Source organism: Pseudopipra pipra, chromosome 4 (assembly GCF_036250125.1).
Source record: "Pseudopipra pipra isolate bDixPip1 chromosome 4, bDixPip1.hap1, whole genome shotgun sequence".
In the NCBI taxonomy this organism is placed as follows: domain Eukaryota; kingdom Metazoa; phylum Chordata; class Aves; order Passeriformes; family Pipridae; genus Pseudopipra; species Pseudopipra pipra.
Window position 1 is genome coordinate 48,519,673 of NC_087552.1, and position 26,302 is coordinate 48,545,974.

Below are 26,302 nucleotides of genomic sequence, written 5' to 3' on the forward strand. Positions count from 1 at the left end.
GCACAGAAGTAAAATAAGCCAGGGCAAGAGTCTCACTTTGTCTGTCTTTATACTATGTATGCATGTGGAGAGATTCACAGAGTAACATCAATGACATCAGTCACATACAGCCAGCACTCTAAAAGATGATTTAAAAGTTGGAGGAGAACGCAGGGAATAGCAAAAATCTTACCTAAGAGCTAGGTAATACACCTGCTATATTGACAGGTTTATACCACAGTCCTTTTGTTCCACATAAAAAAAAGATGCGGATGTCAGCACGAATGTAACACAGGTAGTGGTGCAAGATACAGATACCACCTCAGGACAGGCTCTTTCAGCCAGCCAGGAAACACATAACATGAATTGATGACAATAACTGGAAGCAGTGTCATCAAATTAACAATAAATTATCTATACGTTTTTACAAGTATGAACAATTACTTTCCAGAACAAGCTACCAAAGAGACCAGTGGACTCGCTATATTTTGGTTCTTCAAACTTAGTGGAGTGCTTTTCTAGAAAGACTCCTGGTTAAACCCAGGCATTGGCTTCCATAAAGGGCACAGAGCAGGGGATGTGCAGCTTGTGACATGCAAGAAGTCAGGAAAAATGACCTCCATCTCTCTTCTAATCTTGAACTCTATGAACTGCTCCCAGTATATAAACCTGGCTGTGAAAGTTAATTCAAGAGCAGACTGAGCACAGTATGTACTTGTACATGTTTTTAGTACAGACATTTTACTCCGCCTTATGCTATTCCCTTACTATCTCTCTTTATGCCAGAGAATTCTTTGGTAATTAGGAGAAAGTCACTTAATTTCTCTTTCTTTCTTTGCCCACTTCTAGAGAGTGAACCCAGCTTTTTTCAGTCCTTCCTCCCACGCTAGAGGAACTGCAGCAAATATATTCTTCCAAAAAGGCATAAATAAACTGAAAACTGGAGTAGGGCACAGGACTGATGTTTCTAATAGATCAGAGAGCTTTCATCCTGCAGAAGGTCCTAATGTTACCTTGGTCAGCAATCCACTCGTACTGTGAACCTTGATGAGATAAATATAATTGTCCCAGGATTCGTTATGTAATGAGCTTTCTTTGCAATTTAACTAATGAATGTGCTGAGAGACCAGCTTAATCTTTTAACTTCAAGAATTTCTCCCAAGGGAAAACATATAGAGCCTGCCTATCTATAATATTATCCTCTCCCTACAGCCAGAGCAATTTGGCCACTTGAATGTTTGTTTTGCTTATGTATGTTAAGTTCATGTGCTCACAGATTTTTCTGGAGGAGGTGGAAGGACCCCAAGCTTTACTTGAGATTTTACAGCTGGGTCTGTGGGCTTTCCCAATCAGAGCCTTTCCTGATGGATGCCATGTGAGCTCTATGGTGGGATGATTTTAGTTGCTGGTATGGCACAAATTGCTGTTTGGGGATTTTTCGCAGTAGAGCCATATTTAATCCTGTGCACTCTTAGTCCATGAAAGCAGTCCATTTCAGAAAAATAGTAGTCTGGTACTATTATTGGTTAATTAATTGAGGACAAAATATTAGAATACTCTGGTTTTTACTTTCTTCCTTCTCAGGAGTCATCAAGAAAATGTAAAGATACAGGACACAGAAGATCCAGTAAATTCTTATGATAAGTGAAACATGACTTCCCAGAGTAACATACACTGTGTAAGATCTTTGCCAACTGTAAATTGCACCAAGTAGGTCAACTTTGGAAGTCAACATCTTATTTAAACTGTCACACTGTATAGAATTGCTACTTTAATATTGGTGATTAATGAGTGCAGAGTCCAGCCTCATTTCCAACCAGACTGTCAGTGACACTCAGTAGTCCCCAAAGAGTCCATAGTACAAGTACTTGGCAATAGTTTTATATTTTGTGATCCAATTCAGATTGCTGATTTTCCATAAAGGGAAAAAAAGAGAAGGAACTGACATGAAAACACTGGCCTACATTCTGGAGTTGTTTCAACACCTGATTATTCTCCCTCTCAGAGCTTGTTCATGTTCTCCTGTATGTCCCTGCAAGTCAAGGTGCAATCCCATGTGAGAACATTGAATCAAATGCTCATGCCAGATGTGGATGTGGCCTGCCATAATGGAGGTTCAGGAGAGACAGTGTGTCCTGGGGGACTTCAATCTCCTCCTCTCTGGTTTGTCCCCACAACCCTAAGCTGTGACCCACAGCCCTTGGTGCTCCTTTCCTGGCACCATTCCTTCCACCGCTTCTCCACTGAGGCAGTGCCAGCCAGGGCTACCCAGCCTCCACCTCCTGGTCCCCATCCTACCATCCATCCATGGGGCTCAGGGACAAGGGTGTATTTTACCATCATGGGTATATCACAGAAATACACAAGGAATCTCCAGTGCCGTTGAGGACTTGAAAGAGACAGCACAGCTCAGTCCCCTGCCAGAACTGTGTGGACAGGAATGCAACAAGCACTGGAGATAGCTCTTTCATTTCCTTTTTTGCAAGCAGTCTGCTGGCTGGCCAGGACCAGGGGCTAGAAGAGAGTGGCCAGTGGCAGGCAAAGAGCTGACCTGCCCCCTGACTTTTCTGCTCCAGTTTCACAGAGCTGCACAGGCCTCTGTGTTTGCAGGACACAGTGATCTTTTCAACCCAACACAGATGGCATCCACTACAATATTATCAACTAATATTTCATTATTACAATTCCCCATAATTTGACTTGACTAATCTTCTAACTTAGCTTGCATAGTGTATACTGCCAATGGTTTCAATATATGCTGAAATCAGTTAGTTGAAGTAAATAAATGAGTCTAGTACAGTATAGCTTATGGCATGTTGTCCTCCTGGAAATAATTTCAACAGTAATGAAGTATGTAATATCTGCAGCTGAAAATGTCTGCCCTTGTACACCTATTTGCATAGCTTGAGATAAATGTACAAATTTATTTTAAAATTAAACAGAGATAAATATGTAATTTTTTTTGCCTCCAATGTATGAATCTGTACCAGGGAATTAGAAGTTTATCAAGCAGTCAGTGCACTGCACTGGTCAGATCCATGAGATGCTGCTGTCATTTTGATGCAAAATAATGAATTGTAGTTGACAAATGCTCTTGCTTTTTTGTGCTGTTGGTGAAAAAAATCTGCCAGAGCCTTTTGCCAGCTGCGGGCAAAGAAGAGAATCAATAAATAATGCAATACACAGGCTGGAGATACCTTCAAAGGATAGCTTCAATCTTCCCAGCAGATGAAAGATAGGTTGGGCTAGGATCTTCCATCAACAGGTACAGCTCACGAGTTCTTTGGTTCAGAGACATTAAAAAAACTCATCTTCTAGGGAAATGATTTGCCTGGTGTGTGTAAGGAAGTATAAATGCCATTCCAGGGGGAAAAATTCGGACAGGAATGAGTGCCCAAGAGGGTTTTTTGGGTGAGCAGGAGAGTGAAGAGCAGTGAAAAGCCTTTCTTCTGAGCAGAAGAACTTAGAGAGTTTGAGTGGAAAGGAAAACAGGAAAACATATCATGAAATGGGAAAGGCTATTTAAGCAATCCAGTAACATTAGCGTGAGAGCAATGAGTTCGAACTGGCCGTTAGTCTGGAAACTTAGAAAAGCCTTCTGGCAGTGGGAGGGAGTAAAAACTTGGCTAGTTTCTAAAACAGAAATTAAGTCTGTAACTGTCTGATGTGGTCACCTGTGGCAACAGGGCTCTGGGCTTTCTGATCTGGGGCGAGCAGCCTCGGAGAGACCTCCCATGAGAGGAAGGATTTAAATGCAGGCTTTGCTCTGCAGGGATATATTTGCTAATGTTTAAGCTTCTGTAGCTTAAGCGTGTTTTTAAAAGAACGTTGCATATGCATAGTTCAATTTTGCAGGCGACTGACGCATGAGGCTTTCATATCTGGCCTTGTGACTGCCGTGGACATCTGGTCCCGTGCAGGCTGTGTCTCTCAGTATTGCACCCATCCTGGGGGAAGAGCAGCAGCTGCACAATGCCCCAGATCCAGCACAGTACTGCTGGGTTTTGAACAACCGTACGCTGAGCACTGGCAGGCTGGTTTGGCAGGGACCCATCCCAGGTTTCCTAGAGCAACTTGGAGCAGAGGTGCTATGCTGTCAGGGCAGGAAAGGCAAATATTATTGCAAAGAAGCATCCATCAGGCTAAGGGTACGACTGTCACACTTGCTGGTAGGACTTGACAGGTCCCTTGATGATTTCTCCTAATAAATATTTAACATGGGATTTTATAGTCACAAGCAGCAAGTATGCTTTTAAAATGTTTGAAGGGAAACAAACTCGTGTAAGAATGAATTGGAGACCAAGACCTGGTAGCCATAAATGTTTATATCAGAGCCTGGGGATTTCCTTCTTGTTTTTAGTATATACTGCAGTTGCTTGCTTCAAGTCCATCTCCAAAGCTGCCTTGCTTCCTGAATAACACTTCCTTCCTTAGAAGCAAATGCTTAAGATGGCTGAAGATGCATTTATTAGTGATTCATATAGTTGGAAGATGAGGGTTTCTTTTCCTCCACGGAAAATATTTTTTGAAAAAAGATCTTTTTTGCTGCCACTGCTTTTGTCACTAACATTCACACTCAGCTGTTGCATTACAGTACAGCAGCAAACACTTCATCTACAGTGCACATCTTATCCCCTTCTTGGGTACTTTAAAAACTGAAAATGACTCAGTAAGAGGGTTTGAAACAGTCTTAATTTTGCAGCGTTCAGAAAATTAACAGAGCTTGTATTTTCAGAGAGCTGATTCTGGAGTTTACAAATTGCTCTTATATGGTTCATGAGTTTACCACCAACTTCACCAATATTCAAATTCCAAACTATAGACTTGGGGTTAGAACTTGTGGACCTCATCTTCCTTTTCCAAAGGGAAAGTCAACATGAATCTTTCATCTTGAAGCAATTTTTTAAATGGTCCACTTGACTGTTAAATGGTTCATTTGGCAATCTAAAAGAAGAAAAGAATTGCAAGGAAGAGCCTGACTGAAAACGAAGTTTGGTATATGCCAGAAAGAAAAGTAAAAGCTTCAAATTACACTATTGAATGAGCAGCCTGCTTATCTGCCTGCGGGAGACATGACTGGAAGGGTGTGGTCTTTTAAACCTTAAACTGCTCAGGTTTATGCAATTCAGCTTTTCTGTACCTTCTGTCATACCACAGGCTTCCCGGTCTGACACGGCCACCGACCGCTCTCTGCCTGCTGCAGCAGGGCTGAAGGTGGAGTGCAGAGCCCCTGCCTGGCCACGCCGGTCCCAGCCTGGGGATTTTACACCTGCAGGACTCTGCCAGCAGCGGATGAGAGGCAAGCTAAAGCCAGATATGTGAGTTGAAAGACTTGTATCGGGTTTTGTGCTGTTCCCACTTTCCCCCTTCAACTGGGCATGAGTTGTTCCAGAGGAGCAAAGGTGGAAGAAGATGATCTGGTAAACAAATCAGCCTCATTTTGTGGCAGGGGGAGCAGGTCCGAACCTCAGCCTGCACTCTCTGGAGTGCCATGCAGCCAGGCAGTGATAAATATCTACTCTGTCTGTCATTAGTGATTCAGCCTCCCATAATCTAATGCAGAGATCATTTTCATAATCTAACAGAGAAGGCCATATAACGTACCTGTAGGTTGCTGTGTTTCTTGGTAGTTAGTGTTAAACTACTTACATACCTACTACATGCTAGTATGCAAAGTACCTGTGCTTAGTTCATTACCTTTTTATTAATCAGATGTGTTTGGGTTTCTGCCTTCCCTGTTGTTAAGAAAGTCTATTTCTTCTGTAAACTGTGTTGAAATCCAACTGATTATGTGTGGAGAGGTGCCATTTGTACTGCAGCTGCTTTTTAGCCCATCATTTTATTAATCCTCTGGAAATCCATTTCTTCCCCCCTCCCCCCAGGTTAAAACCCACAGTCTCACTGCAGCTGTAGGAGGTAAATTGAGGCTACAGTCACTGCTGCTGTATCTTGCTGCTTGATTTTATGCATATAACTGCAGCTGAAGTGAGGAAAGAAAGAGAACTTGGTTTAGTTGTTATCTTTAGCTCATGTTTTCCTCCACTTACTTCAGCTTATCAGTTCTTCACTCAAATCATCTTGCAATTCAGTAGAGGTATATGCAGGGGTTGCATACCTGTGAATATGAACGAATAGAAATAACTTCTTATAAATTTGATTTCTACCCAGAAGCCTGATTGTTCATGTGAGAACATGTATTTGCACGGACATGCCAACATACAACCCAAAACTGCAATGAGGATATGTGGACATCCTCACACACTGGAATACATACTTAGAGTATTCTGTAGACAAGAGGTCCAAGTACATAAATCAGCAGGACCTGTTCACATGTTTGAACATCTTAATGTTTTGGGGTGTTTTTAATGACCATGGATGAACTTCTTGACATCTACCAATGAAAAACATAAAAAGCAGGAAAGGTATGCATATTAGACTTATATTCCATGCTTTCCTACAGTGCCTGATGACTAGAAAAGGGTTCATCCAACAGCAGGAAAAGCAACTATACATTAGGTGACTATACTGGGCACTTTTCCCACAATCTCCTGTAGTAACAGAGCTCCTTGGTCATCCCACTCTCCCAAGCTCTTTTCATTTGATCATTCATGTTCATGCAGAACAATATCAAGGCAGCTCCATCAACTCATTGAAACAGCACTGTCTATTATCTGCTGTTGTTGGAAAAGCACAAATGCTGATCTGCAAATAAAAGCCAAGATTCACTGTCAGGCATTTGGAAAGCTGCTGCCATGTGAGGAGTTGTATCCTCAATACTCACATCCACTTTCCTAAGACTGAAAGGAAGTAATCTGTTACTAATTTGGTATTTTATTCTTCCATCCCAAACCTCAGAGTCTATGTGTATTTTCCAAAAATATAAATTGAATTAATCTGGGAAAGTTTGTCTCCTTGTTATCTTTTCTTTGACACCTGAAAATATTCTTTCTCCCACTGCTAACTTCTCTTACTTGTTTGTGGTCCTGTACAAGTCTCCTCCCCTTCGCTCACATGGGTTCTGCTTTTTGGATGGGTGTTTCAAGCCCATGTGTTTGAGCATTAACTGCATCAGGACTTCATTGTACACAGAGTTGGCAAGAAGAATTTTCCTGGCTCTGGGTTGAGATCGTCTATCAGAAGAGAAAATTGAATTGTCTTTTGGAAGAAGTTTGAAGGTGCTGGCATCTTCCCCGAGCATAGCCTTTCTTTTGTAAAATGGGAATAAATCTTGCACGCAGGATGAGATGATAGATTAGCTTCATTTCACTGCAAACCAGGAAATCAAACAGCATTGTTTCCAGAAGCAAGGTAAATTAAAAAAAGGCTTTCAAATGCAGAGAGTCTTTTCCAGGCTGGCTGCTGGAGGGAAGCAGTCCAGTATCTCTGGAGCCCTCAGCCCTGTTTGCAGGGCTAGATACTGCCACCTGATTCCTTTCACTGCAGGGGCAGGTGAAGGCCTGTGGCTGATATGGAGGCGCTCTGTGGCCAGAGCCTTTTGAGAAGACTAATGAGGTCCCTCTCTTATTAAAATGGCTGGACACTGGTGTCCTGCAAGGCTGCCTGACTTAGTACTTGTTTGCAGTACATGTCCCATTCTTTCACTGAAATTTGTGCTCCTAGAAGCTGGGATGCACAAGTATACAGTTATGTTTCCAAGGCTTTTCCCAAAGGCTCAAACTGAATCTGTAAATAGGATCGTTACCTGAATCATGTGATTCAAAGGGACTCAACATGGAAGATAAACTTTCACCTTCAGTACGTGTTCAGGGAATGGTTAGTTGGCAGCTCCTGTTGCATACAAGTGCTTCCCAATGCCTACTGCTCCCATTCTTAAACATCAGTTAGTCCTTTACAAGGAACTAAACACTCAGACTTCCTACCTGTCTAGCTGCTCCTGGTAACCCTCTCATTGATCCTCCAGTTTTACTTTAATATGTCTACAACATCCTTACTAAAACAAAGAGTCTTAATAAAGTAATGGTTTTCATCTGCCAGTAATTTCTTGTTAAGGAATGATGGCTATTTCTCTGTCTGGACTGATACATCTTTCAGAAATGACTTGTCTGAAAAGAGGTAAGTTTTGATTGGATTTTGGATATAATTCTTGTCTATTTTTTACTTGTCTTTTCCCTACTCTTTTGCTTTCCATGCCTACAGCTACATGGTATAGTTACTGTTGAGATGCTGATGTTAAAAAAATACAGGTGATGCTGTTATTTTATTTTATTTTCTCCGTCAAAGATGATTTCGTACTATATATTTAACAGTATCAGTTCACAGAGGATTTTGCAAGTACAACACAGTTCTGGAAAATATAGCTTTGGATTTTCATAGTTGCAGTCTGAGAAGTCATCTAATCATACTACTATTATTTAAAAGAATATTGCAGTTTAGATTGAGTCAAAAAGGGTTTGAGGCACGGAAATAGCTGTGACTTGTAGGAGGAATTTCAAAGAATTAAAAAATCCTCTTGCCTGCATGAATGCAGCAGATCACATCTGATCATGAGAAAGGATGCAGGAAGCAGGACAGTTTGAGCATGTAATTCCTAATTGGTTTCTCATCACACAACTAACAGCACACAATTGGTCTTCACACCCACAGAACCGGTTCTGGAAGCAGATATTTATTAAGCCACAGACTTAACTATCTTTCCCAGGCTGGTGTCACTCGTGTGTCCTGGCTGACAAAACCTTAGTAAGCCCCTTGTTTTTAAGGAGAATATTACAAGGCCATCAGCAGCACATGCATGCTAATTGGCAATGGGCTTTGGGGAAGTTCCCACAAAGCCCCAATTAAAGCAGTGATGAATCAAGAACAGTGAGTAGTACTCACATACTCAGGGATGTTGTTTCCCAGCACTGAGCAGATGAGGGCAGAACCAGGCTCTAGAGGATGTGTTTTGGTAGCTGAGGGCTTGGTCACTATAATAAACAAAATTTACTTGCCGTGACATTGGTTGGACAGGGATATTAGTCATTATCCTGCTACAAAAAAAAAAAAAAAAGGTGCCCTGGAACAGAAACTATTGCACAGCTTCATCTAGAGAGACCTGCTTCCACTCCTGCTTGAGTACTTTGTGTTTATCCAGTCCTTTCCATTTGGAAGAAAGTTATACTGCACAGCTCACTCCCAGATGAGCAGTAAGGACTATCTGCAGATATAAATGGGCACTGTCAGCACTACTTCGTAAGAGAGGTTTGTTCAAGACCCAAAAAGTAACCTGTATTAGCCCCAGAAAACTGATAGATCACAGTTACTGGGCTTCAGGGTTCAGCCTCTTCAGTGTGCAGTATGTCTCCCTCTTTCAAAGACTGCTTGTTTCTTAAATGTGAAATTCAGCACTTGGCATTGCAAAATGTCTGTAAGCTCATCAAAATTTCTTCCCCGTGCCCACTGAAATTTCAATTTATGGCTGCACATTGCGTGTTTGCCTGTGATTTCATAGGCTCTCCCCGGGCTGGGCCACTCTTGCAAGTTGTTGAAATTTACTTGTTGGCTACCTTGCCTGTGCTTGTCCTCTCCTTTCTCCAGGTTCCTGAATGGGACTGGACTCCAGCAGCTGTGACCCTGGGACTGGGTGAGAGGGAATGCTTTCAGATTGTGTTATTTTAAAGATCAGAGTGTCGCTGTTTTGTGCAGTTCTTCAAAAGGGACTGGTTTTTTTCTGGTTAGAATGTGTTTATTCAGTCATTTTTTGTGGATCCAAGTGGCAGGAGGAGGAAAGAGTAAGACACAGATATAATTTAAGTTACAGACATTTACAGACCTGCAATTTAAATTATATATTGTATATAATATTTACTAATAATTTTTATTATTATATCTAATAGAATAATAATTATATCTAAATTATAGTACTGGAGTTAGGTGCAACATAAGTGAAATTGAGATACAGATAATTAAATCCTTACTCCATTGAATTTGCTTAATTTTGCTTTTGAGCACAATGGACCAGAGGTTTTAACTCAAGCATTTGCTTCTCCTGTTTAGACAAGTCACTCTAAGGAGTGACATGATGCAAGTTTGCTACTGTCCCCCCATGGGTCCGTGTTCACAAAGCAGAGGATGCAGTCCTAGAATTCAGGAGCTTGCGAGGACTTTCCCTCAGATCAGATCTGAGAACATCTCTGTTCAGATTGCTTCACGAGGACTCTTGTGACAGAAGCTTGGCCTTGGCCCCATGGCGTGGGAGCAACTAGGTGCCCCTTCCCCTTCTCATCTAACCATGCTGTGGGCTGCTTCTAAAAAAAGGTCCCCACAGGGTGTTATGAGAACTTATTAAGTAGTTTGTCAAGCATTAAGAAACTCCTGGATCAGAGAAGCAGTTGTAAAGGCACAATGTAATTAAAGCTTGGCTTATTTTATTATGTGTTATTAGCAGGGCTATCCATCACGTGTTCTGCACTTTGTAGTTATTAAATATTATCTCATGATCACATGTGAGAAGATGCTGTGTGGTCTGAGGGTGGCAGGCACCATGGTTGTGAGAGGCAGGTTGAGGTGTAAGGCTTCAATATCCTGTGGGGAAGAAGTCCTCCACTGCTTTTTCATTCCCTCTTCATCAGCTTTTTCATTCCCTGGCACTGAGAGGGCAGAGAGGTAGCATCACCCACCTCCCCAGCTGACCCACTTGGGGCCCTGGGAGAGTATTGCAAAGACAGATTAAGACTTACTGTGACGCTGTATTGTGTTACGATTTTCACATTTCCATGCATTTTCCCCTGCCTATTGCATTGTTATTTTAAAGTTAAGTAGGGCAGGCCCACACGGAGAACACGTGGTCTGCATTCCCCATCACAGAGACACAGCAGACTCACTTGCAGCAAGGACCTGGGACACACTCCCTTATGCAGTTCGCTTGGAATGTTGTACTTGTTTCTGGCTACCAACATCTTAGAAGGTAGCTGGGGCATGTGGTTGTCCAGCCACACAAATACAGTTTTGTCACTTGGTCAAATGGCTGAAAGCAAGCTTGTGGTATTTGTGAGGTTGCCAGTCTTGCCAAAGTCAGAGCAATCAGCCAAATCAGAGTGGTAACGCACCTTTTGTTACATAACTAACTGTGCAATTTTATAATTTAGTATGTGAAATGCTGATGGCATTTATCATGTCAATTAGGATGAGCATATGTTTAGGAAGTCCTTTAGGAGTCAATCATAATTGCTCACATAGCCTTACTTCGGCCACATGATTGACTTCCTTTGAGTAGGTAGACCGTGTGCCTTTGGGCAGCAGTTACCCACAGCCTGCCCATTTTGCTACAACACATCTTTGCACTTGGAATCTGAGCATGTAGTTCTGGCATAAGCTGTTGGTCCAAGTCTGGGTTTACTGAACTTTGAAAAAAGCAAGACACAGAAGTTGCTACCTCAACCAACACAGTATTTGACAACTAGAGACATGCCAGCAACAAGTTTTCTCAGAAGTACTTCTTTCTACTAAGGTGAGTTCCTTATATGTCCATTCCTAGGACATATTCCTGGTACTGTGGGTAGGTTAACATGCGGATATGTACTGTCTTATTCAGATCTTCTCTTCGCTCAAATCTTGTCCAGCTGTTCCTAATATTCTCAAATTACTTCTGGGCTGATTTTTTTCATTTTAACATGCTGAGTGAAGTTCTGTATCCATGAAATTGTCAGAAAGAGCAATTCAGGTTTGTGTGGGCGTGCGAGAGACAGACAGACAGACAAAAAGGCAGAATATATTTCCATACATTCCTAACAGACATTTCAGCTATGTAATTCCACAATGAAAAGCTTTTTCCAATATTGGTTTATTCTGTAAATTCCAGCATGAGCAACAGAGAAAACCACTTTTTTTCAAACAATCTGGTTCTGGTTTGAGAAGTTGTTGTGCTTGCAGGCACAGTATGCCATTTCTGTTAGGTTTCACAGCTTGAGCTGTGAACAACTTAAAAAGTTGGGGTTATTCACCTACTATACTGTACCACTGGATTTTTCTATTCAGTTGGAAATACTTTTCATCATTAAAGGCTCTGCAAAGTGCTTTGATTGTTATAAGCTATGAGAAGGACTTTTTGACTAACAATAACTTTGAAAAACTAGTTGTCTTAAAGGTGGGACCAGGCAGAGAAGTAGTTTTGGAGCTCCTATTTATTGTCTCAAAGTCATTCTGTATTGACTGTGCTGAACTTTTAAATACAATTTTTTTCCTCTAGGACCTAGTTCTAACAGTCTTTCTTATCCTCTTAAAAGTCAAGCTGAATTCTTATCTGCTAAATCTTTATCTCCAGGATCACCAGCTATCTTCCAACTACTGACTTGCTACCTGGAGGTATGCATCTCACCTCTGCCCACAACAAATCTCCAACTAACTACACCTCAGGCAGAAAGAAAATGTTGTGACTGTTCTTTAGTTAGAATAGATTTAAAAATAAGTGAAAAGGGAAAAGAAAAAAAGATAAAGATATACGTAGGAGGGTAGCTGATCTCAAGGCATGATGATAAGATTTTGAGCACCTTAGTGTTTTATAACCTTCCTTCAAACAAAGTTTCAAATCTAGGCAGACTGACCCACCCCTTTGGCCTTTAGTGCAGCTATGCCAGAATTGGTGCAAATTATTACATAATATTTTATAGCCAGATCTTTGAAATGTGAATCACTGCCTTTTTGAATCTAAAATACTGTATCATACATATTATTGGAGTATGGGTCACTCTGTGTTCTCCACAACTGTTACATAGTATCACTTTGAACAGTAAAGTCAGTGTAATCTGTAAAAAAACAGATTGGGTAGAAGAAGTTAGTGGTACAAAACATGGTAATGGGAAACCTGGGAGGCTTGTTACCACGGAAGGCAGTTTGATGAAAGATATTAAATTAAAACAGTTAAAATTTTACAAAAGGCAAACAGTTTTGTATAAGCATTCAACCTGATACTTCATTATAATGTCCTGAATATGAAATAAGTGGTGTGATCTCGTAACCCTGTGCTCTAACAGGAGCAGTAAGGTTTATACCCTCTTGAGTATGGTCACAGCTAACCCTGTGTAACCTGAGGGCTTTGTGCTTTTGCTTGTGAGGGTGAAGGAAGACCTCTGCTCCCTCCTTCCTAGCTCTGATCAACTCTTCTCCCCAGTGTGGGTGAGCCACTAGATGGGGACAATGCCCACATCGCCTGACCTGGTCACGTCTAGCCACTGGCAGCTGGGCTGATGCTTCATTAAAGAGCTAATTCTGTGACTGTGAAAGCTACAGAGCCTCCTAACAATTTGATGTGGGTACTTTTTAACATTAGAAGCAAGATGGCAGTCTCCAGGCTCTCAGCTGAGTATCAAGGCAAGAGTTGGTTGCAGCATGCTCACAGGTAGAGTGGTGAAAGGAAGGCCAGGTTAAAGCATCTCTGGAAGAATAAGGAGCTTCTAACCTTGCTTGGCAGCTGTTGCCGTGGGAGTTAGGTGCTGAAAAAAATCTCCTGAAGCAGTTAATTAGGGGTGAGATAAGAAAGGGTTTATTATGCCAAGGCAAAGATGTTACAAGACGCACGCCTGAAGTGCCTGAGATGTTACATTTTATAATACCATTCATCCAATCTCAGATGCGTCCACCCTGTGGCCTTTACTCTGGACCACCCCGGGTCCACCCCCTGAAAATGGGTCTGGGGTGCATTTTGGGACCCTCTGTTCATCCCATCTTCATCTTCATCAGAGCACAAAGGGTACGTAGTCACCCATTTTTTGACCGTGTTCTGTGGTTTAGGCCCTGATATGCTGTTCTGTCAACAATCTAGGCCTTGCCTTGACAAAAGACTAAACATTTCTGCTGTATTCGGGGGTAGGGGTGATATAGGGAGCATAGAATGGGGTAAGAGGGTTAAGGAATGTGTAAACAAGGGTGCTAGAGGGAAAGGGAAAGGGACAAGGGACAAAGGAGGGAGGGTTGCTGCTTTTAAAATCTACTTATAAAACTTATAAGGCTCACCAATATTAGAAAAAATAAAAAAAAAAAATTAGGGGCTTAAGGCATCACAGCTGACAATGCCACTGTGGCAGAATGGTTTCCTTGCATGCCTGCAGACCAGCACCATACAGTGTCATGCTGAACCACATAAATGGATGGCTGTGACTCACTCAGAGATGCACATTCATAGGAGATAACAGCCCTTGCAGGGGCTGGGGGAAGGATGCAGAATGACTTTGCTATCACAATTTAGCTAAGAAGAGCACAACAGCTCTGTCTGTAGTACCTCCACCTCCTACAGGGTTGTACAGCAGAGAAACAGGGCATGAAAAAGCATCTGCTTTTAATGAGCAGGTACAGGATTTGTTATGCACACACTCAAAGTTCAAAAATAAAACAGGAACATTAATCACTTAAACACAGAGAGAAAACCAAAACAAACAAAACCCCAAACCAAGTCAATCTTACTGTACTATTCAGAATCCCTTTTCCTTTCACGTGCTCCCACCCTTACCCTTGATTAAGGATTTCACTACCACCAAGCTATGCTACTTCATAGCCACTGGGGCTAAATTCCTCTAACTGTTCTGCAGCTCATCTGTGTTGCTCCTCTGTTTTCCAGTGATGCCTGCTCAGTGGTTTGTCTTTCACCATTGGTGATTTAACCCAGTAGCTGCCCCTCCAGGCCCTGTGTCACTGTTTCTCTGGCCTTTAGGCAACTACTTTTTCCTTCCTGTGATAGCCAGTTCCTCAGTATCTTTCATCATTTAATTCTTTTCCTTTCAGCCTCTGTTACCCAATTTTTGCTACCTGAAGTTTCTTCCATTTTGTGCCATGCTACTTCCAAGTGCAGCCTCCTGAACAGCTGGGTTAATATTTGATGGTGTGGGTGGGCAGAGGCAGTGGGGTTCTGCCTCTCTGCTTGGCGAGCCCTCCTCTTGCTACACTGCTCCCAGTGTAACTGTTGTGGTAAGTCAGTATTTAAGCTTAAGATTGGTTAAATGCTTCTTGGATGGGACAACTGTTGGCTTGGCTACTCTCCATGTTTACTGTCCATGCTTTTTGTCTGGGTTATTCTCTTAAATGCTTCTGGTGGCTGCAAGTTCCTAACCAGTGAAGAGCAGTAAGGTACAAACTCTGTCAAATCAGTGGAAGCTATTGGGTAACTTTTTAAAAAATACGTTACCATGATAGTGGTTTTCACTGTGGTCACAGCCTTGGGGGTTATTTCATGTCCTGATGTGACCATTCTCTTTCCATCTTGTGGCTGAAAACTTAGCAATCCAGATGACAATGTTCTTCCTTCATCATTTGCACTGTACTTCAGGTCTCTGCCTTGGACTGAAGCTTGATTTACTGCAGTGTCACAACACTGACATTCTTACAAATCAGTACTTAATTTTCTTTATCCAAGACAAGCTGTGCTAGACACTGTACAACTATGGGATCTGAGTTGTTGAAAACTACCTGCACAGCAGCAAAGTTGCAAATGCTGGTGATGTCTGAATAGGCATGGCACCACCACCTCCTCTAAAAGCTCCTCCTGCCAATCATCCACGCAGCAACCAGTTTCTGTCAATATGGCTTTTACTGTAAGAAGCATGAGACTGCCAAGGTGGCATCCACGTTCTGCTGAGGCTGCCAGTGGTGGTTGTAAATGAATGTAGGATTCCTTCCCTCTCCTTTCCCCTCTCCTCTTCCCACAAGAAGGGGCCTTGAAGAATAGAAGTTCAACCCGGTAATAATTGCCTTTTTTTTTATTTCACCGGGGTTTGCCATTTATCTGTACGGGTTTCCTTGCTTAAAGTGTTTTATTTCTCTTATTTTTTCATAGGTAATAGAAGAAGTAGAAATAAACTCTGGTAATCAACAGGTCAATTTTAAATTGCCTCCCCCCTCTCTTCTACACCATTCAAGAGGAATTAAGGCTTTAATCTTCCTGAAAGGACATAAAATCAATTATGTAGCTATTATGACAGCACATAAATGTTATAAATTCAAATGACTGTAAACATTGCAAACAACAATCTGTGTGAAAACTCTGTCACATGTCCTCTATGCTAACCCTTTTGGTGGTATAATCACCCCCTCAAAGATGGCAGTAATTTCATTGCTTGATATGTCCAGCAGTTTATGAAAAGGTTCATCATGGATGAACATGGACCGGGTCAGCTAGGAGAGGCTGAGATTTTTTTTTCAGAATTTATATTTATTATTATGTGGTCTAAATTTTCTAAATAAATTATTAATATGTCAGATTCATAAAAAGTATCTGTAATGCTGCCAGGACAGTCAGACTTTGCTTCCTCTGGGGCTTCTCTGATCATTTTTGCTGCAGCAGGGCATGGCCTTAAGGCAGTGATGCCTCTCTGTTGTCATTGCAAAAGTAATTGCAGTCACTTTGGAGATGTAGCAACATTTCCAGCTGTACCTAATTTGTATCAGGGGAATTGATGTGCTGTACATGCGGGAGCAAAGATTTCAGGATTAGGGCACAAGGTTGGGAAGGGGCTGTTTGGATGCCCATGCTCCTGTTCCTGCAGACTGCTCCCTCCTCAGAGCAGGGCTTCAGCTTTAGCTTTCAATAGGTTTGCTGATGGGAGCTGTGTGTTGGGTCTCCTGCCAGCAGCAAGCAAGAATTTCTGTCCTTGGGAACATCCATGAGGCAACAAAATGTTGGGGTTGGTTGCATTCTGGTGTATGGTGCATGGGGAGAGCACCCACATGGATCTACCTGTGTATGGTGGTACAAGAGAATGTGGCAGGGGAGTGGAGGAACAGCATGATAATGCCCACATCCCTGGTTGCCCCAGGTGCAAGGTCTTTTGACAATGTAAGAAAAAACAAAGTTCATAATGCAGTACTATTTTTGTCATGCTTTACCGATTTTTAATTCATTTTACGTCTATTTTTAAAGCCACAATCCTGCAAGTTCCCAAGCCATGTGTTGCCATTCTTGCAAGCAGTCATGTTGATTTGAGATGGGCTTCCCCTGTGAGTGAGGGATGTGGAGAGCAGCTGAATGCTCTCCTTCTCTTTTGCAAAACACAGCTGCTGGTAGATCAAACACCAACTTGCAGCTACCCCACTGCACTGAGAAGTTGTCTAAGGGCTTCCTACCTGGACCCACTTGCACTGCCCAAACAATCCCCACCTCTTATCCTCTTTTCTCTTGTTTCATTTTGCTGTGTTTCACCTTAATGGGACCAAATAATAATTCCTATATTAAGATAACAGGCAGAGGTGTTTTCTGCGCTATGGAGAGATGTTCATTTCTTCACAAAGGGCTGTTCATAAAGCTCTCATGAATATCTTTACAAAAAGAAACATTTGACCCAGTATAGAGTATTTTAAATATTTGCAAGGGTTCTAATTCCACTGAAGCTACTGCTAATCAAGAGACAGAACTTATGCAGAACTTAGACTTGCAAGCAAAACCTATTATTTTGCAGGCACTTAACATAATTGCTGTATAAGAATAAGAGCTAACAAATCACTGAAGTGAATGTATGACATTTAATCATCTGGTAAGAGTTAGTGGAGGTATTATTTTACCTTCATGTCAGAAAAACCCTGTCATGTTAAAGTTTAACCTCTCAGGTTTAGAGCCCATGAGCTTTGCATAAAAATAAGGTTTTTATTTATATGAAAATATGCTCTGTCATAGACAGACTTCTTTTATTATTCTTTCCCTCATTTGCCCTCAAACGTGTGTGTCTGAGGCTGACACATTGTCTCAGCAAATTAAGTCAAGCTGGAAGCAAGGGTAGAGTGTTACGGCAGAGCACCAAAAAAGATTTACATTTTCAAGCAAGAGCAGTAATTAGGCCATTGCATATTTTATATCTTCATGTTTATTTTCAAAGCAGTATAACAAAATAAGCATTGATATAATGAGACATAAGTGCTCCAACGAGCAGTTGGGGTTCATCAAGTAAAAACTACAAATTACTCTTCAGTTTTGCTGCCACCCACAGAGTTTACATCTCTAAAATACCAGCAGACAGGTGCTTCGGCCAGAGCTAATTGGGTTTGTAGTTAGTGACCTACTGGGTTTCTGTATTCCAAATTATGAAGGGAATAGGCCTATTTTTTAGTGATACAGTACTTGGCATTGTGTTGTCCTCTTCAGCATGTGAGGTATTTGGTGCTTTGGGAAGTAAATGAAGTTTTGAACTGATTATGCTAGTACAGATGGTTATAACTGCTTGACTTCAGGCAGATAAACTTTGAATGCAGGGGCCAGGTCCATTGCTGCTGTGGTATGAGGATGGTCTAGAGGGTCCCGAGCTCTAAGTTCTCATGACCCAAATTGTCTTCTCTCTGGCCACACATTAAGTGTCTGTATGCTTGTGTGCATTGGGTGAAGCTGTTGCTCTCTCATGCTGTGCTGAGCAGGTGGTTTGGGCAGTAACCATTATTCTTAACTATATTTCTTTCTTCTTTCATTATTTCTTAGCTACTTTATTGCAATCTTTATCTACACACAATGCTGCTTTTCCAGCAGAAGTAATGTGGCCACAAAATCAGCTGATGGAACTGCAATTATATGCTAATTTAAGGTTTTCAACTGTTAAATGCCAGTAGTATTTCTCTTTATTTTGATATCTTCCTATACACTTAGAGTATTTGTGTAAATTGAGCTAGATTTAAGAGAATAGAAGTCCCTGGAATTAACTCTCTCTTTTTCTGCCCCCCTTCTTTGCTTCACCCTCCCATCCCAAAGATGCAATCCTTCCCTAATACCTGCTAAAATACTTCATAGCCATATAGATACTGTAAGTATGGTAAGAGAACACAACGCAGAACATAATTCTCTGGCTTTCCTCCCCACAGATCTGATGGCACTCAAGCCTCGCTGCAGCTCTAATGAATAGAAAACAGGTTGGGTATTTCCACCTGCCCCCTTTTGAATTGCATCAATTCTGATTATGAGCCAGAAAGAAGAAGAAATGGAGGAGAGCTCCCCGCCACTCTGTGTCACCTGCGGCCAAGCACATTTACCGGAAGAAAACCACTTGTACAGCTACACTGAAGAAGTAGATGATGATCTGATATGCCACATTTGCCTGCAACCTTTGCTTCAGCCATTAGATACACTCTGCGGTCACACCTTCTGCACAGCCTGCCTTACAAACTTCCTTGTGGAAAAAGACTTCTGCCCCATGGACCGCAAGCTTGTGATTCTCCAGACATGCAGGAAGTCCAGCATACTAGTGAATAACCTCCTGGACAAGCTAATGGTTAGCTGCCCTTTCACAGAACACTGCTCAGAGGTCATGCAACGGGGTCACCTCGAACAGCATTTCCAAACCCAGTAAGTTGTTGTTGCTAGACCTTTTTTTCACTCTTTTCTTGAGTAGAGGAAAAAAACATCATCAGTTAATGCTGATCAAAATAAACAATTAATGTAAAGAAAGATTTGTTGATTTCATCCCCAATGAATACCTAAAGTATCATTAATTTAGAGCTCAATTTAGTCCATTATATGACAATGTCTCACTCTTTTCTTTAGAAATAAATGCATTCAAGGTACTTCACGCTATAGTTAGCAGTTCTGGGTGGATATCTTGTGGTTAGCTACATAATGGAAGTGTGTATGTAGTCCAAAGAGATCTGTGAGTTTTGGGAAGCTGAGTTATTATAAATATTTTAATAGCACATTAAGGGTTTTATAATTGCCCTTTCTTCAAACCTTTTTTGAATCACAAATGACCTATATGAGAAGTAGAGCAGAAAATATTCTGGTTTGGTATTGGTCTTTGGAGCTGAGTGCTCCTTTCTTCCAGGTGAGCACTTACCCAGGGCACTGCACCGTGGGGCTCACAGAGTGACATAGTCTGGAAAAGCACCCTGGCTGAACTGCCCCTCCAGGCTTACCTCTCCTGGTGACCAGGATACTCTCCCTCCTGCCTGTGGGAAACATGCCCCCCCAGGGAGCAGTTTTGTTCCTCTGCAAGGAGAGTACTGATGACAAACGATTCTCTGTTTTGCAGAGTAAAAGCATGTGCTGCTGCTTTTGTCTTTCATCTTATACCTTTTTTAAGGAAAGGAGTAAATATTCAGGGCTGTGATTTCTGATGGCAGACAAATGATTTGACATAATCTGGGTAACAGCACCTCAGGTTGAAGGAGAGACGGGGTCTAAGAGATGTTCTTTTCTGTGGTCTGTATCTGTTGCCCAGTGAAATTACTTCCCCTGTGGTTTGCAGGTGTAAATCCTGTTGCTAGGTGTGTGCTTTGGCATGTGCATTGTGGAGGAAGCCTTGAACAACCAGTGCAGGGCTCCAGACTGCTGCTGGGAACGCATTCCTGCACAGACATAGCAATGCTGAGGATCAGAGCATCCGTGGTGAGCAGGCTGGTGAGCCAGAGAGCAGAGCAATGTTCACATGGCTGCACACTTCACAGTCTTGAAGCCCATAAGGGGAAATGGCTCTGCAGCCTGCCATTCAAACATGTCCCCATTTGAACTGGAGACCTCATTTCCTGAAGCACCTGAGTTCTCACTAGGAATTTACTCACTGAAGATATTCACTGAAGTTACAGTGTTTTAAACAACAAAAAATGTGACCATTTTGCATTACTGAAACTGGAAAAAAACCATTAGCAACAGGTTTATTGACTCGTTGCAAAGATCAATAGACCACTTTTCACAAGCTTGATGTTTGTGGATTTGGGTGCCCTTGGTGCACCCATTTCTGGACCTGGCTTTCCTTGTGAGGGTGCTGCTGGCTCATGGCATGGCAGCAGGTCCCAGACCAGGCCAGCAGTGCTCTGTGAGGTTAGCTGTCTGCTACTAAGGGTAAAAAATAGCAAAGTTAATAATAATTTTCTGCCTTTGGTCAGTACTCCTCTGACAGGCCTCAAATGCTAATTTCAATAGTAATACAGGTAGAGGGACTGTCAGTCTTCTGTGAGCTGCTGTCACTGAAATCATGTTTCTCCAAACACAAAATCTTGAGGCCTGAATGCAAATGCCCTTTCCCTTTGCTATACATATAGCTGACTTTAATGTATTTTAGATCCTCCTGTTTGTGTTAATTTTTTTTGACATGATAATTCTGTGGCCATAAAAGTAGCAGGACATCCAACCTACCTCAATAAATAAATTAGAACATTGGTTTTTAGATGGAAGACACACAACTAGCACAACTGATTTCTAGTGTTGATTCTCCTACATGGACATGTGCAAGTCACTGCAATGTCTTAGTTTCTCCTCCTTAAGGTAGTAGTAAAGGCACCCTTCACTACATATCTTACAGAATTGCATGCTATACACCATGATTTGGTCCTGTAAAAGCATGACAAGTTTTATTCTAGCACTTCTTATTGAATGTCAGTGGCCTGGATCTTTCCCTCAGGATCTTCAAGATCCTATGCCTCTGGCTTCTTGGCCTGAGCCCAGTCAGGGCTAGAAAGAATTGTCTCAGTAACATGTTCCCACAGTCTATTGGGGTTCCTCCTTCCCTATGTCAGGCTCCTTGCAAATTCAGGGAGCAGGAGATTGGAGAGATTCACCAAGAGACTTCTTAGCCTCTAAGGTAGTTCGGTACAGAGCATTGCTACATAGGCTGGATGTTTGCTTTTTGCTACTCATGACATGGATTTTCCTTCCTCAGAGTGGCTGGGAGGGCTGAGCTACCTGAAGAGACAGGAGAACAGGGAACTTCTGCTGTTGGGGGTGTCAGCTTTCTGGGCCGTGGGTAGTGCAGCCTCACTGGCATTCCCACTTGATGGAAGAAATAGGAAGGAGCATTCTGAGTGACCCCTAAAGGTGGACTTCTGCAACCTTGTTCTTGCAGACCCTGTGCAGTACCGTTATTTTTTTTTAAGCACAGCATTAATTAATTATCACCCAAGGTATCTTATGCCTCTGCCTAATTTAATTCTTGGAAATGCAGAAACCTCTCTTGCCATCATCCCACCTCCAGCTCATGGCAGGGCAGGAGAGAAGGACGCTGTGCTCCATCATGCCCAGGGACAGATTGAGCAGACTGAGCTGACGCTGTTCTCTTTAACTCTGATGAATCAACAGAGAGGAGACAAAGTGTGGGACTTTGCTAATAAAACTAATACGATGATAATCATAAACAACCGGTGCCTGTGGTGAGAACAGCTCAGACCCCATCTGAAATCTTGACAGAATGTGATCTGTCAAGTGAATAAATTAAAGTAGACTCTGCTAGAGTTACTAGGGCAGTGCAGTCCTCGCATTTCTTGCATGATTCAGGTTCAGAACAATCCTGGTTTTCAGAAACAAAATAAAAGTTTGCCCTGATCAGAGATGAGGTCACTGATGGGACAAGGTGAGCTTCCTGTTTTATGCTTTGTAATTGACAAGAGAACTTTATAATTTTTTTTAAACACTGGTTACCATGGAGCAGTCCACTGAAAGCATCCTTTTTGAAATGTTTGCTCTTGCATCCTTCAAAAAAAACCCTGAGAAGGGACATGTCCTTGGATTATTACATGATTTATGTTTGTACAAAAACATCTGACTGGATTAGGGGGATTCAGACTGAGATGCAAACAGCCAGCAGTTGACTGTGATCTTTTGTGGTGTTTTACTTTAAAAAGGTGTGGTCTTCTGATATCGCCTGCTACAAAACTCCATGGGGGGCATTTTTTTCCCCCCTTGTCAGACAGCTACACCCTTCCGTGATGCAGTTCAGCTCGTAACCCATCTGCTTGTGGGCAGTGATGTAAACATACCAGCTGCCTCTGAAGAACCACTCTGAATCCTGCAGGAGGCAGGTCTCTTCTCTGAGCATCGCTCTCCTCTGCAGCATAAGTCACTGTCTCGCCAACCACGCTGTGCTGTCCCTAAACCCTCACATCTACCCATCCGAGAGTCAGATCGAGTAATCCTCTTACAGGTCAATGATTTTTGCAGTGTAGCTTCGCTTAAGGGATTTAAGCTTGATTCATAATGTGCTACCATTGCGTTGAAATGGAAAGGCTTGCTTAGAAGGGGCTTGGCTGGCACAAAAGCTTCTCGTTGTGTGTCCCACCAGCACAGAGAGACGGTGGGAAGGAGGAAATCTAGCAGCAGTGCCAGCACTGCACTGAAAATGAAGGCTCTCCTGTTACTGGTCCTACCTTGGCTAAGTCCTGCAAACTACATAGACAATGTGGGCAACCTGCACTTCTTGTACTCCGAGCTGTGAGTACGCACAGTCGCGTTGGCGTCGTGCTCTCTGTCTGTCTGTCTCACCCGAATGGCGGGAAGGGGCTCACCATGAGCATTTTGGGGCGTCTGTCTGTCTGCCTGTGTGTCTGTGCCTGTGCATACGTGCAAAGAAAATCCTGCAACATCTTGCTAACAGCTTTAAACCGTGCTGCTTCCCATCCGGAGGGCTAATAATAGCAGTACGTCCCCATTGCTTTCTGCTTTGGAAGCAGCTGAGACATACTGAGTGAAGCTGCTTTTTTGCGTATCAACTTGCTTTTCTGTGCCGACGATTTTGGTGGTTGTTGGGTTTGCCTTTTTTTTTCCCATTTCCAAATCTGTGTTTCTTCTTTATTTCCCCTAAATAGCTTTGCAGGGAGCTGGGCAGAGAGAAGGGCATCAGGATAGACACCCCCAGTAGAGCACTCTCTGTGTGTACATGCATAATGTTCTGTGTGTAAAGCTGCATGCCTGTAGCAAAACGCTGAGAAGCCTTTCACCAGAAATAATTCACTTGAGACAGGAAAGAAATTTCCCATATTTCTGTTTTTGCCCACAGCAGAATGTTATTTTCTCTGTAATGCAAATTTAAATGTAGCAATCCATTCATATATCTTCATGCTTTAACAAAACCCACCTCAAACAACCCCATAGCTCATCTTTCCTACCCATAAAACAAATATTCTATGGTATCATCTGTAAATGTTACAACTTTAATTTGTGCTTGAATGTTATTGTACTTAGTTAATAGGGCTTTTATGACTAGAAATAGATATTTGTTCCAATATGATTTCATTTATTATGTTTTGTTTGTATTTTAACAAATCGTTAACTTTCAAGATCTTCATTGAGATAATGAATGAAATGGCTAATTCTTCTCAAAAATGAATAATTACTGTATTATGCCTACGAATAGATAATGTTTTAATAACAGTTGTGATTAGTACCAATGAGGGTAATTTCCAAATGACTTTGTCTCCACAGAGAGACAAAAATAGCAGTGTTTTTCAGAAACACAAAGTCCCCTTTTAAAATTCTTGTGTGATGTGCATGGCAACTATTAATAATTTAGTCACACTGCGTACAACAGCTCAGGATTTCTGTATGCCATAGGTGTTTTTAAACATTTAACAAATCTGGTGTTGAGGGTTGCAGCTATGCCCTCATTTTAATTTGCTGGGATTTTGTTTAAGAATAATAATTTAAAAAAACACAAACAACAAAAACAAAAAACAGTTAAGCCAAGCAGACTACAGGAGCAATCAAGCTCAAAACAGAGCAGATGAACACTTATAATGGAAACAATGGCATCTGGGACACCTAGTTTCCAGGAAAACAAACCAGTGAGATTAATCAGAGCATAGGCGGAGACACAGCATACTTGCTTTTCTTGGGGAATTCAGGTTCACTGATTCTGCCAGGGTAAAAGGCTATGATGTACGGTAGCTATTCATCTCTTATTTATTTAGCCTTCTAACCCACAGAGATGTTAGTCGTGCTGGATGTTGGCAGTTGTTCTTAATGGAGTGGGTGTGGACTGGGGCTTGGACGTGCATCTTCAGCTGTCAGCAATGAGGGGTGCACATCCCCTCCCCAGTGCCCAGCCCAGGATGCTACCTGGCATCTTGGTGCCAGGAGACAGTGCTCAGGACCTCCCGCACCACTCTGTCTCTGGCCAGGGCAACGGGAAGCAGGATTTGCGGAGACTGACATAATCCAAAAGGGCACCAGGCAGTTTGAGCTCATTTCAGGAATTTCTCCTCCCCTCCACATGTATTTGGTGCCTCTGGCTGCTGCTGGATGCTGCACAAGGCGTTGACATACTAATCTGTGGGATGGTTTCAAGGTCCTTTTTAATAGCAGCAGTTAACAGAAAAAGAGAAATCCCATTTTCAGTCCTGTTTAATCAGTTTATACAAATGTTATGACCTACAGGTTGCTACTTCAGTTGCTTGGGCACTTATATGTGGGATGTTTTTAATTCAAAGATTTGTGATACCACAGCCACCAGTGGCCCTGACACAGGGGGGCACAGGTTAACTGCCACAAACTTTTGTATCCCAAACCCCACAGAAGCAGCTTCATAAATCTTTCCCCACAGCCAATTGAAGAGAACCTGCTGTATGTAGTATGGCTTGCATCACAGCTCAAACTAGACCTTAGGAGGCAGAAAACTTTTTTTTACTATTATCACACTCTCTTTGGTTGCTGGCCAGTAAAAATACTACCCTCAGTCAGGACTCATTATTTGCTTGGCTGTCAGCCACCAGAGATACCAGCCGAGGAGGAAGAGGGGGATGACAGGTTTGCAAGCAACAAGGGAAGAGCTGGAGGACTGTGGGGGATGCAGTTACCATCACTGGTGCTGGTGCAAGAGGAAGAATAGAGGCACTGGGATTCATACTGCTCTCCCTCACACACAATCCATCTCTTCCCTTCAAACAAAGGTTATGTTATTTTTGTTGCATTGTTGAGGTTGGCTTTGATTCGAAGGCATTTTTGTTCCTAAGTGCAGAGTGGGCAGCTTGGGGAATAAGGATTACACTATAGCCCAAAATCCATCTGGAGATGCAAGCTCTGGAATCCATCTAAGAAATAAAGAGGAGATTTTAGGAGATTTGAAGAGGAGAAATGAAGTTGGGGAAAGGCTGTGCCAGACCTTTGCACTTTAGCTGGGTGCCACATGGGTAGGAAGGAGAGGTGTGTGGATGTACTGTAGTGGCACTTTATAGGACAGCTTATAGGTGCCACTATTTTTAATTTTCTATTAGCAGTCTAATAATTACAGACATTCTCAGCAAGCAAATACATACCTCCTGATATTGTTGCTTGCACTAAAACTATTTCCCTGGTCGTTGCCTGTTGTCCCTCCCTTGCCCCTAGCAAAGATATTGGCACAGATGATGTTCTTGTCCTTGCTCTCAGCCGAATCATGAAGAGCAGCATGTGGTAAGCCAAGGTCCTCCCTCCTGAGGAGAAGCCCATGGAAACCTCTGGCAGAAAGATAAGAGAAACCTGTGAGGTCTCCCATGTGAAACCTCTGAGAAGGGGGTGGGATGTAGCCACACCAGCCCAGTGGCTCTCAGCATCGTAAGGATCTACATGGGTGTTGAGAAGACCCCACCCCAGGGTCCATGCCTTCTTCTTTATATCCCTGTAAAGTGGCTTTGACAAGCATCTGCTCTCTTTAAGATATCTTCAGAAAGAGAATACTTGCCCAAGCAT

The 26,302-nt window shown here is 42.3% G+C and overlaps 2 protein-coding genes across 3 annotated transcripts in view; both read left to right on the forward strand.

The window, feature by feature from the left end:
- Nucleotides 1-26,302, forward strand: part of CHIC2 (cysteine rich hydrophobic domain 2) — a 515,980-nt gene that overhangs the window by 178,836 nt on the left and 310,842 nt on the right. The gene's annotated exons all lie outside the window — the stretch shown is intronic.
- LNX1 (ligand of numb-protein X 1) overlaps nucleotides 18,747-26,302 on the forward strand; it is a 66,398-nt gene continuing 58,842 nt past the window's right edge. Inside the window, exon 1 of one of the 2 annotated variants that reach the window (XM_064653957.1) lies at nucleotides 18,747-19,222. In XM_064653957.1, the coding sequence (XP_064510027.1) occupies nucleotides 18,837-19,222 (386 nt within the window). In that variant the 5' untranslated portion in view covers nucleotides 18,747-18,836. Of the gene's footprint in view, nucleotides 19,223-22,591; nucleotides 23,072-26,302 lie in introns of those variants that run through there. The other variant, XM_064653958.1, reaches the window with a different exon arrangement.